We start from the raw sequence: 23,768 nt of genomic DNA on the forward strand, positions 1-23,768 counted from the left end.
TGGCCTGTTTCACTTGGAAGCACTCTTGACTCCTTCACTTTTTCTTCTGCGTTTTCCCCATTTGCCTCTCCTTTAAATTTTTATTTTTAATTGAGGTAAAAAGCTTATAACAACGTTTATTATCTTAACCATTTCTAAGTGTACAGTTCAGTCTTGTTAAGTACATTCACATTGTTGTGCAATTTCTACATTTTAAAAAATTATATTCATGAAAACAAATCTACTCTAAAAATTAGCTTCAATTATCCAAGACTCAAAAAAAATTGAACTTCCAGTAAATATTTAATATTATGGGTCTATTGTTTTAAAAATGCTTTATTTTATGAAGTTTGGCTATAATGTAATAGCACTGGTTCCACTCACATTGCACTCATTATTTTATATAGTTTAAATGATTATAAATTGTATTTTTAATAACCTTCCTTGTTTTACCATTTCCATTTATTCCTTAGTTATTAAAATATACAATACTCAAATGCATTGCTAAAAAATAATATTCTAAGTGATCTTTCTCCTGTAGTTTGTTATACCAGATTTTGGATAAGTAATGCTTCTTCTTTATTAATATTGAAACTGATTTAACAAAAAATATTTCATGAATTCCTGAAATGACTGTTGATATCCTGCGGCAATAGGCAGATGTAATCAAAGTGTTAACAGTAATGAGCTCTTAGAAAGGTTTTCTCAAACAAAAGTCCTAGCTTCAGCCTACAATTCTGAGTTACTCTCTTGAATTCTAAGCTGATTTCTCAGTCACTTGCCAAGGCCTCTCAGTTAAAGCTCTATCAGCCTATAATCTAGTCATTTTATAGAGAGGATTGTTTATTATTATTTATGTCTTGCCATTTGAATGTTCTTAGGAACCGTACACAAGGGAATACTCGCAGAAGGAGGTATTTCTTAATGGGTCCCAGGGGGAGGTACTTTCTGATGGTTCTCATAACTTTTTTTCCATACTCATCTATTTTAATTAGTTTTATCTAGTATATGCCCTTATAACTGCTTTCCCTCCTCTCTAGATGCATTCCTCAGAGGGGTTCTAACTTCCTACATTCTGATTTGTACTGATTACCATGTATCAGTTCTCCTTTATTTAGTATCTTTTCAGCTTTTGATTTGTTCCAACATTCTGGTTATTCTTTTTTTTTTGAGACAGAGTCTTGCTCTGTTGCCCAGGCTGGAGTGTGGTGGCGTGATCTCGGCTCACTGCAACCTCTGCCTCCCGGGCTCAAGCGATTCTCCTGCCTCAGCCTCCCGAGTAGCTGAGTTACAGGTGTCTGCCACCACGCCTGGCTAATTTTTGTATTTTGGGTAGAGACGGGGTTTCACCCTGTTGGCCAGGCTGGTCTCAAACTCCTGACCTCAAGTGATTCGCCCACCTTGGCCTCCCAAAGTGCTGGGATTACAGGTGTGAGCCACCGTGCCCAGCCCTCTGATTATTCTTTAATGGGTTTCTAACTCCAGTTTGGTTATACAAAGATACAATGAGATACATCTTTTTTTATGAGATGGAGTTTTGCTCTTGTAGCCCAGGCTGGAGTGCAGTGGCGACACCTCGGCTCGCTGCAACCTCTGCCACCCGGGTTCAAGTTATTCTCCTGCCTCAGCCTTCCTAGTAGCTGGGATTACAGGTGCCCGCCACCATGCCTGGCTAATGGTTTGTATTTTTGGCAGAGACAGGGTTTCAGCACGTTGGCCAGGCTAGTCTCAAACTCCTGACCTCAGGTGATCCACCCGCCTCAGCCTCCCGAAGGGCTGGGATTACAGGCATGAGCCACCACACCCAGCTGAGATACATCTTTAGGGTCTTAACACAGTGCCTGTCCAGTTAGTAAACATAGGTTCTTTATTATAATTTTCCATCTTCTTATCAAATGTGTAACTTATAAAATGTAATAAATTATCAAATGCAGTAGTTTTAATAGGCACTTAAGTACTTTTGATGAAAAGCTTATTGCTGGGTGGTTGGATGACACATTTGCCCTTATTGTCTCCTCCTTAAGCTGACTGTAGAGCTCACAATACGTTAGTCAGTTTTTAATCAACTTGTCAGGATATAACTAATGGGACATATTTTTTTCCAGTTGAATTTTCTTTTCTTTTTTTTTCTGAGACAGAGTCTCACGCTGTCGCCCAGGCTGGAGTGCAGTGGTGCCATCTTGGCTCACTGCAACCTCTGGCTTCCAGGTTCAAGCAATTCTCCTGCCTCGACCTCTCGAGTAGCTGGGACTACAGGTGCACACCACCACGCTCACCTAATTTTTGTATTTTGGGTAGAGACGGGGCTTTGCCATGTTGGCCAGGCTGCTCTCAAACTCTTGACCTCGGGCGATTGCCTGCCTCAGCCTCCCAAAGTGCTGATATTACAGGCATAAGCCACTGTGCCTGGCCCAGTTGAATTTTCAAGCGAAATGAAATAAAACCTTCAGACTCATTCATGACTAAGTGATTTTCTTCTTGTTAATCAAGCTGATTCTACTTGGTGTGTGTATGCGTATTAAGATAATTCTGTGTAGACCACCTCATTAAGTATTTTGAATTAATTCACTGCACTACTGTCGAGAAATTCCTGAATTTGGATTTTATCCCAAGGCCCAATGTCCTGGGATTCTTCCAACAAATTCTTACTATTCTAGTTTCCAAGATATAGTATTAGATCTGGTCGCATATTCAGAGCTCTGGCTTTAGCCTTCTTTGGGCCATCTCATTGGCTGACCCATTGAGCTTCAGGGAAGACCCAGCAGGCACTGGGAGGGACTGTGGGCACAGCAGCACGACTCCCACACACCAGGGGTGGTGGGCCACAGCCTGTGTCCAGGCTGACTCGCTTACTGTGGCAAAACTAAAACGTGGTCCTTACTAGAAAGTAGAAATCATGAGTCTGAAGCAGGGACTCCAGATTGGGAATATAAGTTATCTTTTTGCTCTTGTAAAGACTGATATATCTGTGACATGCTAACCCCAGAGACCACTGCCTTTGTGTCCACTTTTGCTCTCTAGGTGATCTTTACGGAGCCATAGGCTCTCCAGTGAGACTGACTCGCACCGTAGTGGTAGGGAAGCAGAAGGACTTGGTCCAGCGAATACTTTATGTCCTGACCTACTTTCTCCGTTGCTCTGAGCTACAAGAGAACCAGCTGACCTGGAGTGGCAATCATGGTGAAGGTGACCAAGTTTTAAATGGGAGCAAGATCATAACAGCCTTGGAGAAAGGAGAGGTGGAGGAGTCTGAGTATGTGGTCGTTACGGTGAGGAATGAGCCCGCTCTTGTACCCCCCATCCTACCACCAACAGCAGCTGAGAGACACAACCCCTGGCCGGCAGGGTTTCCTGAGAGCCCAGAGGGCACTGACAGTAGAGACCTGGGTCTTAAACCTGACAAAGAAGCTAACAGGAGGCCAGAGCAGGGTTCTGAGGCTTGCAGCACAGGGTGCCAGGGGCCAGCATCAGACGCTTCCTGGAAACCTCAGAATGCATTTTGTGGGGATGAGAAAAATAAAGAGGCACCGCAAGATGGCTCTTCAAGACTTCCCAGCTGTGAAGTTTTGGGGGCAGGAATGAAGATGGACCAGCAAGCTGTCTGTGAGCTGTTGAAAGTGGAGATGCCTACGAGACTGCCAGACCGGTCAGTGGCCTGGCCTTGCCCTGACAGACATCTCCGGGAGAAACCTTCCTTAGAAAAGGTCACTTTCCAGATTGGAAGCTTTGCATCTCCAGAGTCTGACTTTGAAAGCCGCATGAAAAAAATGGAGGAACGGGTGAAGGCCTGTGGCCCCTCCTTGGAGGCCAGGGAGGCTGCTGATGTGGCTCAGGACCTGCAGGTTTCTAGGAGCCCTTTCAAGCCTGGGTTTCAGGAGAATGTCTGCTGTCCTCAGAATCAGCCTTCAGAGGGGGATGAAGGCGAGTCTGACAAAGGTTTTGCAGAGGACAGAGGCAGCAGAAATGACACGGCAGCAGATGCTGCCAGGCAGCTCAGCCACGGTGCTGACTTGGGAGCAGCCTCCCACGGTGCAGCAGGAACGGGAGGGAGGAGGCTGGAGGCTGCTAGAGGTTTGTATGTGAAGGCTGCGGAAGGACCTCTGCTGGAGCCTGTTGCCCCCAGGTGTGTCCAGCGGGGCCCTGGCCTCGTGGCTGGTGCGAATATCCCCTGTGGGGATGACAACAAGAAGGCCAACTTCAGGACTGAAGGAGACATTCCCCGAAATGAAAGCTCGGATAGCGCCCTGGGAGACAGTGACGACGAAGCCTGCGCTTCAGCCATGCTAGATCTGGGTCACGGTGGTGACAGGACTGGAGGGTCCTTGGAAGTGGAGCTGCCTCTGCCAAGGTAACTCCAGCAGGCTGGGAAGTAGAGGGAACTGGGTTCAAATCCCACTTTCCTGGCCTGACACCTGTGATGTTGTTAGCTACTGCTATTGTCTGCTTTACAGACAGTATCTTTTATTCCACAAAGTACTAGAAGTATTATTAATTCTATACAAACGGTTTCCCACCTGTCCTTCTTCCAAGGATGGTCACTGGCTTAGCACCACGGAGCTCACTGGGGCAGGTGGCCAGTGGTTGTCTTTGCAGCTATTGTGACCCTTTGGGGAAGCCTAAGGGATGTGGTGGAGATGGGGGAGGGAATAGGGAGTTTAAATTTCTGTCAGCTGCAGAGAAGGTCCGTGGCTGGCAGCAGATGCCTTACTTCAGAGGTGGTGGATTACACTCGCCGTGTGGCCTCTCTCCTGCCGATCAGAGCAGCGTGAGGTGGTTGGGAAACAACACCTCTTTCTTAACACTCCATCAGGTTGATTATTTGGTCTGTGATGACTGAAAGCAGTAATTAGAAATTTCTTCTGTTCTTCCGCACTGTCGTGGGCACCACTCTGTGCAGATAGGTCAGATTCCTAAAGCCAGGCTTTGGCAAGAGCCCTTCCTGAAACATTTTCTTTGGTCAGTATTTTGACACAGACTGACTGGTGGATGTCCAATATGAGGTACAAAAACAAACTCATAACTAGCCATGGATATAGTTTTTTTTTTCTTCCAGCCTTCCACTTTAAAAAACTCCCCTTTCTCCCACCTGTGATCCACTTACTTGAGGGTTGGTGACATGGACCACCCTGAATCTATTTTATTTACCTGTATCATTGGAGTGCTTGTACCAATTATAATGAAAGAAAAAAGTACATTTTCAGCTGTGCATTTTAATGGGCCACATGTTGTTTTAGGTCTCAGAGCATCAGCACCCAGAATGTAAGGAACTTTGGCCGCTCACTTCTGGCGGGCTACTGCCCCACATACATGCCTGATCTTGTGCTTCATGGGACCGGCAGTGACGAGAAGCTGAAGCAGTGCCTGGTGGCCGACCTTGTCCACACAGTCCATGTAAGTGATCCCAGTGTGGAGCCTCTGGCTGCTGACAACAGGTGTTTAGACTGAAGAGAGACTAGTTAAGGGATTGTTTATGGAGATGTGGGCAGGGTTATGGGAACCAGCTAGGGCTAGTGAGGCACCTGGGGCCTAGCAGCAGCTGGAAGCTAGAAGCACACCTGGGCCTGACAGAGTAAGAGAAGGGTGCGTGACATCAGAGCCCTGGAGAGCCTGAGCCAGGACGAGGGGCGGCCTGGCTGCAGGAGCAGTGAGGAGGGGTGACTTCCTGCCATCCCTCCTCCCATTCTCTGATCTCTTTCTGGTGCCTCTCATTGGCTGAGCCCGGCTGAAAGCCAGAGAGCAGGGGCACAGCTGATGGAGACACAGCCTTGTGGTGCATAGAGGTCAGCCTCCTGGGGCCCAGAACAGGACACAGAAGGGCAAGGAGCTGCTCTGGGGGTGGTGGGTTAGCAGATAGGCTGGGAAAATGGAATAAACAGCACAGATGGTGACAATCATATGCCGTCACAGTGAGGACCGAAGAGGTGTCACATGTGGTTTGTTTTTTATCTGATGCTTAAACAAGTTCCTAAAAGTAATTTATTTTAACTGATTTGTCATTAAGTTCACTTTGATGGCTGCATGAGGATGACTGTATAAAGACTAACATGTCTTACTGAAAAATTGCCTCATGGCTGCTATTAAGTGCTTTTCTGCTATCTGCAGTGCAACAGGAACTAAGCAGTTAAGGAAACTGTCAATCTGATGGGCCTGTTTTTAATTGAGCTGTTATTGGGCAGATGTGCAAAAATAGACATTTTGTATTAGAAACATTTTGTATCTTGTGCAATAGGGAAAGTCCTCATCGCATTAAGAAAATCAGAATTTGGCCTGTTACCTACCTCCTTGGCCAACAAGTATTTTTGTTTTGAGGTGGAACAAAAGGCATTGCATGTTATCTTTGGCCTTGAGCATCTCCTCTGTGAAGACTAAACATCAGACACAGGCTAAACAGGCTAAGTATATTTATGTGAAGTGGGAAAAAAACTCAGTAGTAAAGCAGATGTCATCATAACCTCCCTTAATGGGGAGAGCTAAGAGATGAGGATAGGGCTGTCCGAAGCTGGGGAAAGCCAGCCCAGTGTACACGTGTGTGGCCAAACGTTCCTAACCCCACCCCTGCTTTGTGGTCACACGCCACCCCTCACCAGGATACTCCTGGAATGACGCTATGAAGTTGCTTTTGTCTCTAAAATATCATAATTATTTAATATCATAATTTCTCTTTATAGTTATGAACACCATATAGTCATTTATCATTTCATGAGTCCACGCATCAGTGACCCCTGTAAGAACAATGCCCTCATTGTATAATGCTCTCTAAGTTGTCCAAAACGATGTCTGATGCTTTGGCAATTTCACAGGCTGTATTTATGTGTGTTTAGTAACTGCCTATAACATTAAGGCACCTTTTCTGTCCGCTCCTATTGTTTATATTCACACATGCCAAACTGTGAGTTGTTGTTTTTTTTTTCTGCTCTGCTATCATTTTGATTTCTAACAATATTGGTGTTGGTTATTGGACCTTCCTTCCCTGAAGCCCAGTGAGCTGCTTCTGACAGAGGTACCAAGAGACTACAGGGGAACTAACAGGATTGTCCTCAGTGACATCAGTTTTACCAGCTGGGGACTTTGTTTGAATGCCCTGGATTTACTCACTGACCACTCTGGAAATGCAATCTATTGATTGATAACCCTTCTTGAACTTATCTGTAGAACCATTCATGAAATATTTTATGTTTCCATAGGCTGGCAAGTTCTCATTTTTGTGTATTAGATTTTCATGGTGACCCTCTGGCTCTATAATTCTTTTATTTGAAAAAACACAACCATGTTTACTTTGTCGTTACTCTTCAAGCTTTTTCATGTTTCATTTTCCCTTCCTTTTAGAAGGAGTGTTTTCACACTGTAGCTTTTCTCATTTCTTTATGCAATCACCCTGAGAGATCGAAAGTTATTAAGCATAATAACCTATATTGTGTCAAATTGTGGGTACATCCAAAGTGCAGCCATGCGTGGGTGTTAATAGGAAATTCCAAAGGGTTCATAAAAATATCTTCAGAAGTTTAATACATTCAGAATATATCCAATTAGCATTAGTGGATTTCTAATTTCACTTGACACATTCATCATAATGAATTTTGCTTTTGAAGTAGTGTTCTGTTTAAACTGCCTCTCAGACTGGCGCTCTGGTCTATGACAGTGGTTTTTTTAAAAAAAAACAAACAAAACAGGCTTACTTTCAACATCCATTTACAAACATTTGTTGAAAAATATTTTAGGAATATTTGTTTAAACATTATACTGAATTTACTGCTCCATAAAGCCTAGTGAATATTTAAATTCTTGAGTATGTTGCCAGAAAAAGAAACAGAGATCCAAAAACAAGTATATGACCAGAGTTAGAGCTGAAATAATAGCTTGTTGAAGAAGAGAAAATTGTAATAAATTGCTTTATCATAACTTGCTTTCAAAACCTATTTTTTAAGTTGGGCACAGTGGCTCACGCCTGTAATCCCAGCAGTTTGAGAGGCCAAGGTGGGTGGATCACTTGAGCTCAGGAGTTCAAGACCAGCTTGGGCAACATAGCAAGACTTCATCTCAAAAATAAAATAGCATTAAAAAAAAAAAAGAAAAAACCTATTTTTTGAACATTAATTTCAGTGTTCATGGCAGATTTCAGCAGACTTTGGTACTCAAAATTCTTTTTAGAGAAGGATTTTTAACTGTTTAAAAGCAATTGATTCCGGTTATTGATCTCTTTTCTAGACCTGTGCACAATTTGGATTTTATAATCTGTCTTATGTAAATTAAATGTGGTTTTTTTTGTTGTTTTGTTTTTGTTTTTGTTTTTGTTTGAGATGGGATCTTCCTGTATTGCCCAGGCTGGACTCGAACTGGGCTCATGTGATCCTGCCTCATTCTCCCAAGTAGCCCGGATTATAGGCACAGGCCACTGTACCTGGCTCTAAATGTACACTTCTATAACTGCTAGTTTGGAGTTTTTCTCTCATTGAGAGATTGCTTTGTAAAGCTTCCAATATTGAGAATTTTTTTGTACTTTTCTTATCCTAGTCTCTTATGAAAGAAAGATATAGTAACTTTATTTCATCAATTTTCATTTTTATTACTGACTTTCGCATATCAAGATTCAGAAGTTCTTTAAATATTTAAACACGTATTCTTGTTTAGTCCATATACTACCTCTTTTCTGTCATTTGAACTCTCTCTGCCTCTTAACATATAGGTTATACAGCTGCCTTAAATTAGTGTGAAGTAATATGGTTTCAGTTTTTTTCTTGCCACATCTTGTGCATTCTTTCCTCTGTTTTCCTTTTGACTTTAAATGGAAAGAGAGCGGGTGTATGCGCCAGCAGCATTCTATGCCTCTGACTCCTGAGTAGCCTTTTCCCTCTCCTTTTTCCTCTTGGGTCTGGCCTGTGAATACAGCTGACGGGGTTACTGTTGGGGTTATTGTGGGGCAGTGTAAGGTGATGAAGATCTCACTGACTTAGTGTTGATGGCTTGAGTTTGAGTCCTGGTATTACCACTCGTTTGTTGATAATCTTAGGTAAATAAACTAGCATTGCTAAGCCCCAGAAAAATGTATTTAGTGGAACAGATGAAATATGATTCAGTGGTTAGGAAGTTAACTTCTGAAGACAGACAAACCTAAGTTTGAATCATGGTTCACCCCTTAGTGGCTTTGTGGCCTTGGGCAAGTTTCTTTAATTTTCTTATCTATACTGTGAACAGTACTTATGTCATAGGTTTGGTCTGAAGATTCTGTGAGATAATGCATATCAAGTGGTTAGCACATTGCCTGGCACATTGTTTTTTTTGTTTTGTTTTGTTTTGTTTTTTTTGTCATTAAATAAAAGACTCTTTATTTTTCACACAGTTTTTCAACATTTATCAACTACCTACTATATGTACTAGATAATGTAGTCTGTTTCAAAATTCACATTTTGGTAAATGAAATTCCCTGACCCTCTCCCAACAAGGTATTGATATGCATATTTCAAATAAACAATAATCCACATTTAGCTACATCTTTCTCAGTGGTACAATAATTGTGCCAGCTTTGATATCTTTCTGATAATTTTTCACCAGCTGAAAAAAGCCCAATTTTATAATGTTTACAACAAAAGATGAAATACTAGAAGGGAAACAGAACACTATTGAGACTCGATGCATAAAACAAAATAAATGAGAGCCTTTAAAAAGTTGAATATCTGGCCCTATTATAACTTACTAGTATCAATATCTGTTACAACATCTTCCTTACCTCACCCCATCTAGCTTTTTTTTTTTTTTTAATTAAGTATTTATTGATCATTCTCGGGTGTTTCTCGGAGAGGGGATATGGCAGGGTCATAGGATAATAGTGGGGAGAAGGTCAGGAGATAAACACATGAACAAAGGTCTCTGGTTTTCCTAGGCAGAGGTCCCTGCGGCCTTCTGCAGTGTTTGTGACCCTGGGTACTTGAGATTAGGGAGTGGTGATGACTCTTAAAGAGCATGCTGCCTTCAAGCATCTGTTTAACAAAGCACATCTTGCACCGCCCTTAATCCATTTAACTCTGAGTTGACACAGCACATGTTTCAGAGAGCACGGGGCTAGGGGAAAGGCCATAGATCAACAGCATCCCAAGGCAGAAGAATTTCTCCTCCCAGACAGGGCGGCCGGGCAGAGGCGCTCCTCACCTCCCAGACGGGGCGGCGGGGCAGAGGCTCTCCTCACTTCCCAGATGGGGCGGCCGGGCAGAGGCGCTCCTCACATCCCAGACGATGGGCGGCCGGGTAGAGGCGCTCCTCACCTCCCAGACGGGGCGGCTGGGCAGAGGCGCTCCTCACCTCCCAGATGGGGCGGCTGGGCAGAGGCGCTCCTCACTTCCTCCCAGACGGGGTGGCAGCCAGGCAGAGGCACTCCTCACCTCCCAGACGGGGCGGCCGGGCAGAGGCGCTCCTCACTTTCCAGACGGGGCGGCCGGGCAGAGGCGCTCCTTACTTCCCAGACGGGGCAGCCGGGCAGAGGTCCTCCTCACTTCCCAGACGGGCAGCCGGGCAGAGGCGCTCCTCACCTCCCAGACGATGGGCGGCCGGGCAGAGGCGCTCCTCACTTCCCAGACGGGGTGGCCGGGCAGAGGCGCTCCTCACTTCCCAGACGGGGTGGCCGGGCAGAGGCGCTCCTCACTTCCCAGACGGGGTGGCCGGGCAGAGGCGCTCCTCACTTCCCAGACGGGGTGGCCGGTCAGAGGCGCTCCTCACTTCCCAGACGGGGTGGCCGGGCAGAGGCGCTCCTCACTTCCCAGATGGGGCGGCCGGGTAGAGGCGCTCCTCACTTCCCCCCAGACGGGGTGGCGGCCGGGCAGAGGCCCTCCTCACTTCCCAGACGGGGCGGCCGGGCAGAGGCTCCTCACTTCCCAGACGGGGCGGCCGGGCAGAGGCGCTCCTCACCTCCCAGACGGGGCGGCCAGGCAGAGGCGCTCCTCACTTCCCAGACGGGGTGGCGGCCAGGCAGAGGCGCTCCTCACCTCCCAGACGGGGCGGCCAGGCAGAAGTGCTCCTCACTTCCCAGATGGGGCGGCCGGGCAGAGGCGCTCCTCACTTCCTCCCAGACGGGGTGGCAGCCAGGCAGAGGCGCTCCTCACCTCCCAGACGGGGCAGCCGGGCAGAGGTGCTCCTCATCTCCCAGATGGGGCAGTGCCTGGCACATTGTTAAGTGCCCAGTAAATGTGGGCCAGATGTGATAGCTCACCCCTGTAATGCCAGAGCTTTGGGAGGATCCTTTGAGGTGGGAGGATCCTTTGAGATCAGCCTGGGCAATATAGCAAAATCCCATCTCTAGCAAAAAAAAAAAAAGTTAGGCATGGTGGCACATGCCTGTAGTCCCAGCTACTCAGGAGACTGAGGCAGAAGGATTGCTTAAGCCAGATGTTCAATGCTTCAGTGAGCTATGATCATTGCCACTGCACTCCAGCCTGGGCAACAGAACAAGACCTCATCTCAGTAAATAATAATAATAATATATGTGAAAGTGCTTTGTAAATGATACAGCAATATATCATGTTTTTAATATGGGAGAGCAGAATGACAACCATTATTTTTGTAAAAATGAAAATTACTGTCAGAGATAAGAAAGCTATACATGGGCCAGGCACGGTGGCTCATGCCTGTAATCCCAGCACTTTGGGAGGCCGAGGTGGGCTGATTGCCTGAGCTCAGGAGTTTGCGACCAGCCTGGGCAACACAGTGAAACCCCGTCTCTACTAAAATACCAAAAAAAAAAAAAGTAGCCAGGTGTGGCAGCGGGTACCTGTAGTCCCAGCTACTTGGGAGGCTGAGGCAGGAGAATTGCTTGAACTCGGGAGGTAGAGAGGTTGCAGTGAGCTGAGATCACGCCACTGCACTCCAGCCTGAGCAATAGAGCGAGACTCTTTGTCTTAAAAAAAAAAGAGAAAAGAAAGCTATATGCGTATGTACTTAAAGTTCTCCTAACTAGTCAATGGCTAATTGAACAGAACCTGTACACACATTCATTGAGTGCTAAAAACATTCACTTTTGCTTTGCCCAGGAGCAGACTGGACAGCTCTAACTCTGCAGGGCAGGGTCATCAACACCAAAATTAACACTACATTTTGATGTTTTTTAAAAAACAACCATGCTCCAGGGCTTCAAGCATTTTACAGAATAATTTATAAGATGAAGTAACCATTGGATACAGCAGCCTCTTCCATTTAATTTTAAGCGTAGCAACAGATTGACTCCAGAAATATCATGCAGGAATCAGTAGCACAGATAAAGAGCTTTGCTAAAAGCCTGGCTGTGAGATATATATATATATATATATGCTCATGAATACCTAATTAGTCCATGCAGTGCAATCAACCTGTAGGACTACAAAAGAACAGCAAGTCCCTTCAAATGGTAAATCATTACTTAAGTAACACAGATAACATTAAATACCTCAGGTCAGCAACAACCTTAAAATCAGTAGGATACAAAGAAAACATCTATGTAGGACAAATCCACTATTTTGGAACATCTCTCGTTGTTTTCTTTTCCCCATGTTTGGATAATAAACATGGCAGTGCCTCTGGCCTCTAGCACTGTCTTCTATAGCCACAGCCCTCAGTGCAACACTACCTATGTCCACTGGCCTATGGAGCACTTTTAAAACTACATATTTTGACCTATAAATGGGTTTTGATTACCAGTTTTTTTAAAGATATACAACTAAAATCATCACACATTAGGCTTCTTACTGATCAGTGAAACCTTTGTATTATGTGTGTGTGTATTTATACACACATGCACACATGTCACTTGTATGCATATGGCATGTCATGCCAGGTTATGTCATATACGCATGTATGCCAGGTCATGATGTTAAAATGTATTTCTTATCATGGATTGTGGTTAAAAAAAAAATACTCATCTCTGGGTATCCCCAACTCTAATCTGAAATCATTGTGATTCTCTCGCCATCTCAATGTGACTAGTCTTTTTAAAGTTCCTTTTGATCTTCCCAAATGGCATCCCTGTATCCACTTTACCCGCTTCCATCACCTTGTGCAGTGCTACAAGAGGATGTTCTAAAGCATGGGACAATCATTTACTCTTTTGCTTGAATAGCTTCCTATTTTCTAAGAGACTAAACTATAAACTCCGTAGCTGGAATTGCCCCTTTTATGTCCTTCAAATACACACACATACCCCTGTATCTCCTCTTACGCCCCAGTAACACTGCCGTTCTTTAAATAGTCCACCTTTCCTCACACCTCTCTGCCTATCAGGTTATGCTTTCTTTGCCTAGGACACTATTGAACAAACTTTTTTACGTTTTTGAAGACCCATTTCATATGTTGCCTCTTCTTCAAAATCATTCCAGGCCCCATATCCCTGTTCTGTTCCAGATGTGTTCCTTTACTAGGGCTGCAGGTGCCTTGAAGCAGAAAGCAGGGACTGTATTTTCCTTATATCCCCAGCACCTTGCCTGGTGCCTGGCACATAGAAAGTGCTCACTAATGTTAGTTGACTCTTCCCCATAAAACTGGGGTTAGAGTCATGTGTGTCTGTTTTTTTAGTGTGGCCCTTTCTTCTGAAGTAAAGAGAAATGGGAGATGGCCTTTCTTTAAAGAAACTTAAAGGGGAAGAGTAAGATGTTTAGACATGCCTACAGCTCTGTGTGTTCATTGTTGTTACCTAAAGGAAAATAAAAGCTTATTATAGGTCTCTTGGGCTTCATGTCTCTTGCATCGTGTCAGAGTTAGACACATGTCTAATTTTGATGTTTTTCCCAAAATGTTTTACTACCTACAAGATATTTGAACATCTGTGCCATTCTCTGCAAAAAAGCTACCAACCCTCTCTTATTTGATTTTGGAGTTGCACATCTCATCACGCAACTTGATTCTGATACCCTTTCTGACCTTGAGCACCTCTTCTCAACTTCCGACTGAATTTTACTCAGCAAGTGGCCAGCCTGACAGTGCAGCCATTCTAGAAGTTATGTACGGTATCTTCAAGGCCACAAGCTGAATTTGGGCCCTAGTCTGGTGAGCACAGGCACAGATACACAGAAGATCAGACATTTTCCTGGCACCCTTGCAGACCATCTTGCCACACTTTGGACCCTTTCTTCTTTCCGTCTACCGCTAAGTCTTCATACTGTCTTCATGTATACCTACCAGGATCCCTCAGCAATGTCCCAAGGTCCAAAAATGATTAATTTTCCTCTTCCTCTTGTTTACCTTAGTACAACTCTTAAGCCTTTAGTGACTGACATTAAACCTGTTTCCAAGGGAAAAATTTCTGATAAGCAAATGCTTTTAGAGTTATGACAAGGCCATATGTGATTGTTACCCCTTCTGGTATTTTCATGTGTTAAAAATATGTTTGATGCACTAGAAATCTCCAGTGGTGGCACTTCAGGTGGTGGAGATAACTTGTGTCACCTGATGGGGCAGAGAAGCTGGAGATGCTTTTGGGATAGAGTGGGGAGAATCACACCTGAGAGATTTATCGGTTGAAAAATACTTATCAGGTACCTTTTATGTGCTTGGTACTGTGTTTATAGCAGTAGTCAAAATCTGAAGTAGAATTAGCCGGGGTGTGGTGGCTGTGTGCCCATGGTCCCAGCTACTCGGGAGGCTGAGGTGGGAGAATGATTTGAGCTCTGGAGGTCGAGGCTGCAGTAAGCTATGATGGAGCCACTGCACTCCAGCCTGGGTGAAAGAGTGAGAACGTGTCTCCTCCCCCACCCCCCTCACCCCCCCGCCAGCCAAAAAAAAGATCTGAGGTGGGAGGATTCCAGCAACATGTACTAAACTGGTGTGGATGGCATGCCTCGCCTCTAAAACTATATAGTGATGGATAAAATATCACCATCCTCATTGCCGCCCCATTGTTATAATTCCTGTGCGTGAAAAAAAAATGGAAATCCTTTTGTGCCAGAGAGAAATGGAAATCTAAACCAAAGCAGTAAGCATGAGCTGGTCCTCCAGGATTTCAGTCTTGATACAGGTCCTAGGAATTGGGTGCTGAGTTCTCAGATTCACCCGAGAATGAGAGACTGTGGTCTTGTGTGCATGTAAGGCTTGAGACCTGAAATCAAGCCCCTTACCTAAAGCCTGGAGCTTCAAAGAACTATTCTTCCATGAAAAGGAGACTAGAAATCACCAGACATAAGCAGTGAAGCAGCAAAGAAACAGGCTGGAAACAGGTTAGGGAAAATAAAGTCACCCATGAGAAATCAAAACCCCCGGTCTGTGCTATTTGTGTGTTTCAGGTCCAGATTTATTCTACCCGAGTGATTTGCGAATCCTTACCCAAGAAATAAACATAAAACCAGGAGCATAGAAACCTTTAGGACTCTGGCAGAAGGAAGCACACTACTTTAGACACTTCCACAACCACAAGCTCATGAGACGCATATAGGAAAATGAAACATAGCTCCAGTAAGATAGGCCCACATTCAGAAATTACAAACATATGTGGGAAACCAGGAAATCATCATGAGTGGAGAGCAAGCGCATACAAGCAGGAGAATCAGCACTCCCCCAATCGGCAATAACTATTAAAGTAGCCATGTTTAAAATATTTACGGTGATAAAAAGAAGGAATTGGAACCTTAAAAAAGAGAGGATAATGTGATAAATGACCATTTAGATTCGTGTAAGAATGAAAAACAACTTCTAAAATTGAAAAATAGTCCCTGAAATTAAAACTCCAGGTATAGGTTAAAGAACAGAGCAGATAATTAGAATTTGAAATGGAGGCTACTTAAGAAATATCTTTTTGAGCTCTGAGACAAAAAGACTTAAAAAATATCAAAGAGCAAGTAAAAGATGTGGTGGCCAGAATGAAGAGACTTTATAGCATATGCAGAAAGAGAATAGAGAAAATGAGGGAAAGTAATATTCAAAGAAAGAATGGCTGGCATTTTTCAGGTTAAGTAAGCACACTGACTCCCAAGTAGGGAGAATATTAACAAATTCACACTTAACAACTGGACATCAAAGATAAAGAAAACTCTGAGAAGTAGCCAGAGAGAAGAAGACATGGCACCTGGCCTCAGGGAGTTTGCGATCTAACGGGAAATAGAAATAAATCAGCAGTGAAAATAACATGGTCAAGTGTGTGGCAGCAGGAGGCCAGGGTGCTGAGAATGGGCGCACAGGGCGGCTGTGGTGAGGACTCAGCTAGGGTCAGTAGCAGAGTGAGGATGAGAAGCAGGGAAGGTTGCAGGGGATAGCATGGCTTTTTCAGGGAACTGAAGCCCCTTTCACTGATGACCCCTTCAGCATATTTCAGAGCTGGCTTTGCCACCAACAGGAGGTCTGTCTGTCCCCTCTTTCAGTAAAACTGCTGTCAGGAATGTCTACTCAACATGGGATCTAATTAAACTAAAGAGCTTCTTCACAGCCAAAGGAACTACGATCAGAGCGAACAGGCAACCTACAGAATGGGAGAAAATTTGTGCAATCTACCCATCTGACAAAGGGCTAATATCCAGAATCTACAAAGAACTTAAACAAATTTACAAGATAAAATCAAACAACCCCATCAAAAAGTGGGCGAAGGATATGAACAGACACTTCTCAAAAGAAGACATTTATGCAGCCAAAAGACACATGAAAAAAAGCTCATCGTCACTGGCCATCAGAGAAATGCAAATCAAAACCACAATGAGATACCATCTCACACCAGTTAGAATGGTGATCATTAAAAAGTCAGGAAACAACAGGTGCTGGAGAGGATGTGGAGAAATAGGAACACTTTTACACTGTTGGTGGGACTGTAAACTAGTTCAACAACTGCACGTTGTGCATAAACTAGTTCAACAACTGCACGTTGTGCACATGTACCCTAGAACTTAAAGTATAATAATAAAAAAAAATTCTAGCTGACTGTATATATTGGAGGAGATGGTTTAAGAATAATAAGTGATAACCAGACTTCTTTTCTCTGGATGGATTTGAGACTGAAGGGGTTTTTTGGTTTGTTTTTATTTTTTAAAAAACTGGTCTACAATTCACATACCTCTGCAGTCCTTTTAGTGGCTCTCAGTCATCCTAGTGGGGTGGGTTGGCCAAGGATGATCTTATATGGTCTGAATCTTCAATTCCAAGGCTATGGAGGATGCAGTTATATAGGTGGGTCTTCTCCTCTCAGGAGGCAGAGGAATACCAAAGGGGATCTGAGGACCTTTAAGAGTAATGCTGAGAAGGCGACTGTCATCACATTCATCATATTGGGCTCTTTGCATGACAGACTAAAGGCCTTTCTTAAAGCTACATAAAAGCTAATATTAAGTCATGGTGCTGTAACATAAAGAGAATTATTGTGGAAAGGTATTTTGTCATGTAGCATCCTCTTATTTAAGTACAGTTTAATAAATGTATAAAACTTACCAGAATTATATAAAATGAATAACAAATGGGAGTTCAAATGAAGCCAAAGAGTCATGTGTTTTATTATCCAGAATATCTCAGAGAAAAACTTAGAGAGAAGTGCTTCCAATTACCTGAATCATAAGTTGCCTGTTCCCTTTGTGTTTTAAAGAGGCTGCCCAGTGGCTTATCCCTGATAGTTAAACCCGCACTGTTATAACTATTGTGCAGATTTTAGAGCTGGTTATGAATACAGAAGTCTCCACACTCCTGCTGTCTGTAATACACATGTGGGCTGAGACATCTTTGAAGATTGATGAAGGGTCAGTGTCAAGCAGCATAAAGATGGGGAACTTGTAGCAACGTGCATGATAGAAGTGGCTGTGTTTTCTCCTAATGACAATAAATTCAGACCATCATTCACACTTCTTGCACTCTTGTCTTCTAAGGGATTTCCACCCTGATGCGGTCCTCGGATTTTGTAGTAGAGGGCTTGGCAGACTCATTGGGCTAAAAGTTGGAAACACTTGTGAGTTCCTAGACTTTATTTCTTACATGCCAAGATACTTAATAAGCTCTTTTTTTTTTTTTGGTCCTGAGTGTTCCTATCTGTAGAGCAGTACTGTGTTCCTGCCTCCCTTCAGGAGAAATGGCATGATGAATTAATAAGTAGTTATGGGAAGCAAATATGCAAGAATGGCATTTCCTCACTCTTCATTAGGTTAAAAATAGATAATCACGTGAAATACTAGTCATTTAAATGTGGCACATAGAAAAGAAATATATTAATTATTGTGCATTGGAGGTATAATATGCCAGAAAAAAAAAGAAATGCACAGATGACTTAATAGGAACTGGGTTGCATCCAAAAATAAACTGTTCACCACAGCTAGAATGTATTAGATATTTTGCACATGCCCAGCACTGTGTTATGTTCCTTTCAAAGGCTACAGAAGAAAAAGAAATGTGATTTATCTCCTTGAGTTACTTATAAAATCACTGAGTAGACAAACATGTGAAATCAAGAACAAGTTAAGACAGTGTGTGATGAAGTGCCAAAATGAATGGTGTGGACAGCAAGTGTTCTCAGAGGTCAAAGGAAGAGCAGTGCAGTGCATGTGGGAAGGTTTCCAGGGCGAGGGATGGACCCACGCCAGGTCCTTGAGGGATTGTGGACTTGAGACGGGGTGGCAGGGAAGGCATTCTGGGCACAACCTGAGGTAAGAGCAGGAATCTTTTTGGCCTGGAGAAGGAGGCTGTATTAGTCCCATTTTCACACAACTATAAAGTACTGCCCAAGACTGGGTAATTTATAAAGGAAAGAGATTTAATTGACTCACAGTTCTGCAGGGTTGGGGAGGCCTCAGGAAACTTACAGTCATGGCAGAAGGTGAAGGAGAAGCAAGTACCTTCTTCACAAGGTGACAGGAGAGAGAGCAGGTGTATGTGAGGAAGTACCACACTTCAAAACCATCAGCTCTCGGCCAGCCACAGAGGCTCATGCCTGTAATCCCAGCACTTTGGGAGGCCAAGGCAGTCAGATCACTTGAGGCCAGGAGTTTGCGACCAGCCTGGCCAACATGGCGAAACCCCACCTCTGCTAAAAAAAAAAAAAAAATACAAAAGTTAGCTGGGCATGGTGGTGTGTGCCTGTAGTCCCAGCTACTCGGGAGGCTGAGGCACAAGGATCACTTGAGCCTGGGAAGCAGAGGTTGCAGTGAGCTGAGATTGTGCCACTGCACTCCAGCCTGGGCAACAGAATGAGACTCTGTCTCAAAAAAAAAAAAAAAAAAAAAAATCAGCTCTCGTGAGAACTCACTATCACGAGAATAGCATGGGGGAAATCCCCCCCATGATCCAATCTCCTCCCACCTGTCCCCTTCCTCGACATGTGGGGATTATTATTGGAGATGAGATTTGGGTGGGGACACAGAACCAAACCGTATCAGGGGTCTTATTGGGAACTGAATATGTATAGGTTGGGTGGGCCCAGGCTGTGAAGAGCTTTAAGTGTGGAAGAAGAACAGTTTTAACTTAACGGTTTGGGTGATGTGTGCTAGTGTAGATTTTAGAGTTGGTGAGGGAAATGATCATGTGGTATTTTAAGAAGTTTGAGGTTTTAGGTAAAGTGCATAAACTAGGACAGTGTTGTCCACAGTTGCACTATTTGTGAGCTCTTGAGTCTGAGGTTTCAGGGGACATGTCAATACAGAGAGAGGATGGTTCAGGAGAGCAGGACGAACATTTGAGCACCTAATGTGTTGGGTTCTATGCTACATGTTTCAACACATTTTTCTCACAGAAAACTTGTGCTTTAAATGGCATTTAAGCCTCACAGAAGCTCTGAACTAAGTACTATCCCATTTTACAGACATAGCAACCGAGGCCCAGATTGAGTTGCTGAGGTTCCACAGCTGGTAAGTGACGGTGGTTGTATTCAAGCCCAATCTGACTTCAGAGCCCTCGCTGTCATCTTATTGTTGCCCTTTGTTGAATTATCAGAACCACAGCTCTTGCGATTCTCTAAACCTTGTAGACAATTTCTTGCTCGTGGAAGTTTAAGTTAAGCAGAAGTCATGTGTATATGAATCAAGGCAGCATATTTTGTGTGTGCAGCAATCTGACCTAAAACCTTGAAATTGGAATGTCCTAGGCGTTTAACACTCCCAGGAAACGGACCCATCCTTAGAGGCTACAAATTAACCAGGCTTATCCTATTGATTCAACCAGCTGTAATAGCAAAGAAAACGCAATAATCTTCTGAAGATTTATAAAACAAGGCATTTCATTTGTTAATCTATCTTGAAAAATCTTCACAGGAAAGTGGTTTGGGTAAACAAGATATTGACAAGGTAGAAATGAATAAATGATTGTTTCTAACTTCTCATATGAGTGCAGCAAGGGGAAAATGATAATGGCATATGGCCTCTACCTCCTTTCTCTCTGGAGACTGGCCGTCCACCCTAACAGTCGTCTGCAGCTCCTTACTCACCTCCCATGTTCTTCTATCCGAAAGTCCCTGTCAGAAGTTTCTGAGTTACCCAATTAAGTTTCTGTGGGAGGCATGTAACCTGCTGGCAGTGGTCTGGAGAGAGTGGCAGGAAGGTGCCGGGCTGGCAGCTCTGCATTGATACCCTGGCTGCCGTTGGACACTCAGTGTGGTATGGGCACTCAGGAGGGTTATGATAGGGCAGTGCTTTTCTCATCTGATGGAGGAAGTACAAACATATTGCAGATCCATTCTGATAGGAGAATTTGATAAATTCTTTGGACAGGAAACTTATTTCAAAATTGATTCTCCTTAGCTTGTGAGAAGAGGGTAATTGATGTATGTCAGCATCCATAAGGTTTGTAAAGTTTCTCAAACAGGCATTTTAAGTGGAATGACTATATTTAATATTAGTATTTCTCTCAGATTTTCATTTGGAACTCTGAAATGAGGACCTGATTAATCTGAGACAATAATGGTTTGCAGGAGAACTTTTTAAAAAGGTAACTATACAATGTGGGCTTTTTGGTTTGTTTTTCTAGAGATATTTAGTCAAGGTAACAAAACTCTTTGGGAAAAAAGATGTTAGCATTAAGAAGAGAAATTTTGCCAAGTAATCTTACTAAACTGACAGGTATCCATATTGTATCTCCCTTTTCCTTAAGGTGTATGGGAGGCCAAAGTGAGGCTCACCATGGTTAAGTTGTCAGCGTTGGGGTACAGGCACGCCCCACCTTCCTATTCCTTTTCTTTAGTTCCCATGCCCAAACTCCAAGTCCTAAGAAGTGAGCAGATAGTGGATTAGGCTTTTCATAGGTGTTTACATCAATCTTAGGTTCGTATTTTTTAGAGTACATAATTTCTTAAAAGTACTGCTACATGTATGTTACTGCAAATAAGTGTATGTATGAAACCTGCTATGCATGTGAACTTGATAAAATTGTGAACTTAAACTTACTTGACAGATTTCAGTATTTACTAACTTCTACTATTAAGGTATGGCTAGTAAGAAATAGTATTATAAAGAAGCATACATATAATTCAGTGTTTGTTTATTGTGGTTCTATAGATGCCTAAAAAATAGTCTTCCCAGCCAGGCACGGTGGCTCACGCCTGTAATCCCAGCACTCTGGGAGGCCAAGGTGGGTGGATCACTTGAGGTCAAGAGTTCGAGACCAGCCTGGCCAACATGGTGAAACCCCGTCTCTACTAAAAATACAAAAAATTAGTTGGGTGTGGTGGTGGGCACCTGTAATCCCAGCTACCCGGGAGGATGAGGCAGGAGAATTGCTTGAGCTTGGGAGGTGGAGGTTGTAGTGAGCTGAGAATGCACTACTGCACTCCAGCCTGGGCGACAAAGCGAGACTGTGTCTCAAAGAAAAAAAAAAAAAAACCTCAAGAGGAATGTTAAATTGAATTTCAGGGCATAAGGTGTGTGCATGTATGTATTTCTGTGACAAATCCAAACGTAGTTTTCTATATCTTAGAGTTCTTTAAATTCTGAAAACTTAGAGATTGACTGATAAGCCAGATCATAATATGTTTACACTGCCCACTCTCTAATGGGGTTGAGTTTCCTTTGGAAAGATATCAGAAATCTCCAGTCACCAGAACTTCAGCTTCAACTCTCTGACCCTGTGCAAGTTCAAGCCAGATCAGGGATGGCCAGCAGTGGCCCCAGTGGCCCTTGAATTGTAACTAAAAGTAGTTGATGATATTTTTGTCTCTTTCCAGCATTCATTTCTTTTTCTTGAATATTTAGACTTCCCTCTAGTTTGTTCTTCTTTTAAAGGGTGTTTATTCTTTAGTAAATAAGTAAGTAGCTACTAAGTGATATAGTTAGATGGAGGCAATTGGATTGATTCAGGAAATTGTGTGTTATGTATTTAGTAGCCTGAGAACGTGTAATTCTTGGAGTTTTTTCTCTTTTGAAAAGGTTCTGCTGGTTCTTTTCTGTTCCTGGGGCCTGCATGCATAAAAGTCAGCAATCCATGCTGTAAGGAACACGAGATGCTCATCGACTCTTGTCATTTGCTTGTGCTTAATCTGTCTCATTTTCATTCAGCAAGTAACATTTTTCAAATGCCAGCTCCTGTGCTAGAGGCTAAGGATGCAGAGAGAAGATTCAGCCCCACCTTCAAGGAATGGACTCCTGCAAATTCCTGTCAGTTTGTCTCAATCTTTGGACTCATTGTTCTTTCGTCTTTACTCAGGTCTCTACCTCAGATTCTGCCTCTTTGCTCCAGTAATTTAAAAATGACTTCTGAGCCTATAATCCCAGCGTTTTCAGAGGTCAAGGCAGGCAGATCACTTGAGGCCAGGAGTTAGAGACCAGCCTGGCCAACACAGCAAAACCCTGTCTCTTCTAAAAGTACAAAAATTAGCTGGGTATGGTGGTACACACCTGTATTCCAGCTACCCAGGAGACATGAGAATCGCTTGAATGCAGGAGCCAGGTGTTGCAGTGAGCTGAGATTGCACCACTTCACTCCTGGGCAACAGAACAAGACTGTCTCAAAAAAAAAAAAAAAAAAAAAAAAACTTTGGAGGCCAAATGTAGTGGCTCACACCTATAATCCCAGTTCTTTGGGAGGCAGAGGTGGGAGGAGCACTTGAGGCCAGGAGTTTGAGACCAGCCTGAGCAACATAGCAAGACCCCATCTCTACAAAAACACTTTTTTTAATTAGCCAGGTATGGTGGCACATGTCTGTAGTCCAGCTACTTGGGAGGCTGAGGCAGGAGGATCACTTGAGCTCGGGAGCTTGAGGTTACTGTGAACTGTGATCAGACTTCTGCACTCCAGCCTGGGCAAAAGCAAGACCCTGTCTCTAAAAAATAAATAAATACAAAGACTTGTGCTGATTTTTCATGTTAGTATTTTTTAGTTTTACATTTCTCTTGCATGCTTACTTTTAAAATAATTGAGCCAACCTCTGTGTCCCTTTTTGTTATTGCATGTAAATCTACAGCCTTCTGATAAAACCTAGGCTTGCAGAATCTTCCATCTGTCACCTTCCTAGTATGCCTCTTGGCCCTTATTCCAGCAGTTAGTTGCTTAAAATAAAGCCTTTTGTGTTGGTAGTGGTACTATATAACTTACAGTCTATGCACTGTTGGGGATTGACACACTCTTCCCTTCCCTACCACTGCAGTGGGAAGATCATTTAGAAGACTAAGTTCGATTTGAACCTAGGGCCCAAATTACCTACTGCAAATCAATCCTCTTCCTCCCTTTGCCCCTTGCAAAAGCTAGAATTCACTGTGAAAGGTGACAGGCATACGTTCAACTCATTGTCTCTATGTTGACATATGGTCAGTATGAGGGAAAGGTCCCTAATATAGATCTGTCCTGTGGCATGACCAGCATGTTGTGGATTTCTGACAAATGCAAAGCAGTGAAGGAGTTTGAGCTCAAAATACAAATATTTTAAGTGTTCAAATTTCCTTTTTTTTTTTTTTTTCCAT

At 43.4% G+C, this 23,768-nt stretch overlaps 1 protein-coding gene across 9 annotated transcripts in view; it reads left to right on the forward strand.

Annotated features, from left to right (window-relative positions):
• Positions 1-23,768, forward strand: part of FNIP2 (folliculin interacting protein 2) — a 137,964-nt gene that overhangs the window by 95,970 nt on the left and 18,226 nt on the right. For 8 of the 9 annotated variants that reach the window (XM_054484851.2, XM_063664245.1, XM_054484847.2 and 5 more), the window contains 2 exons: positions 3,001-4,327; positions 5,214-5,370. In XM_054484851.2, coding sequence (XP_054340826.1) covers positions 3,001-4,327; positions 5,214-5,370 — 1,484 coding nt within the window. Of the gene's footprint in view, positions 1-3,000; positions 4,328-5,213; positions 5,371-19,684; positions 23,754-23,768 lie in introns of those variants that run through there. The other variant, XM_063664247.1, reaches the window with a different exon arrangement.

This window comes from Pongo pygmaeus, chromosome 3 (assembly GCF_028885625.2).
Source record: "Pongo pygmaeus isolate AG05252 chromosome 3, NHGRI_mPonPyg2-v2.0_pri, whole genome shotgun sequence".
In the NCBI taxonomy this organism is placed as follows: domain Eukaryota; kingdom Metazoa; phylum Chordata; class Mammalia; order Primates; family Hominidae; genus Pongo; species Pongo pygmaeus.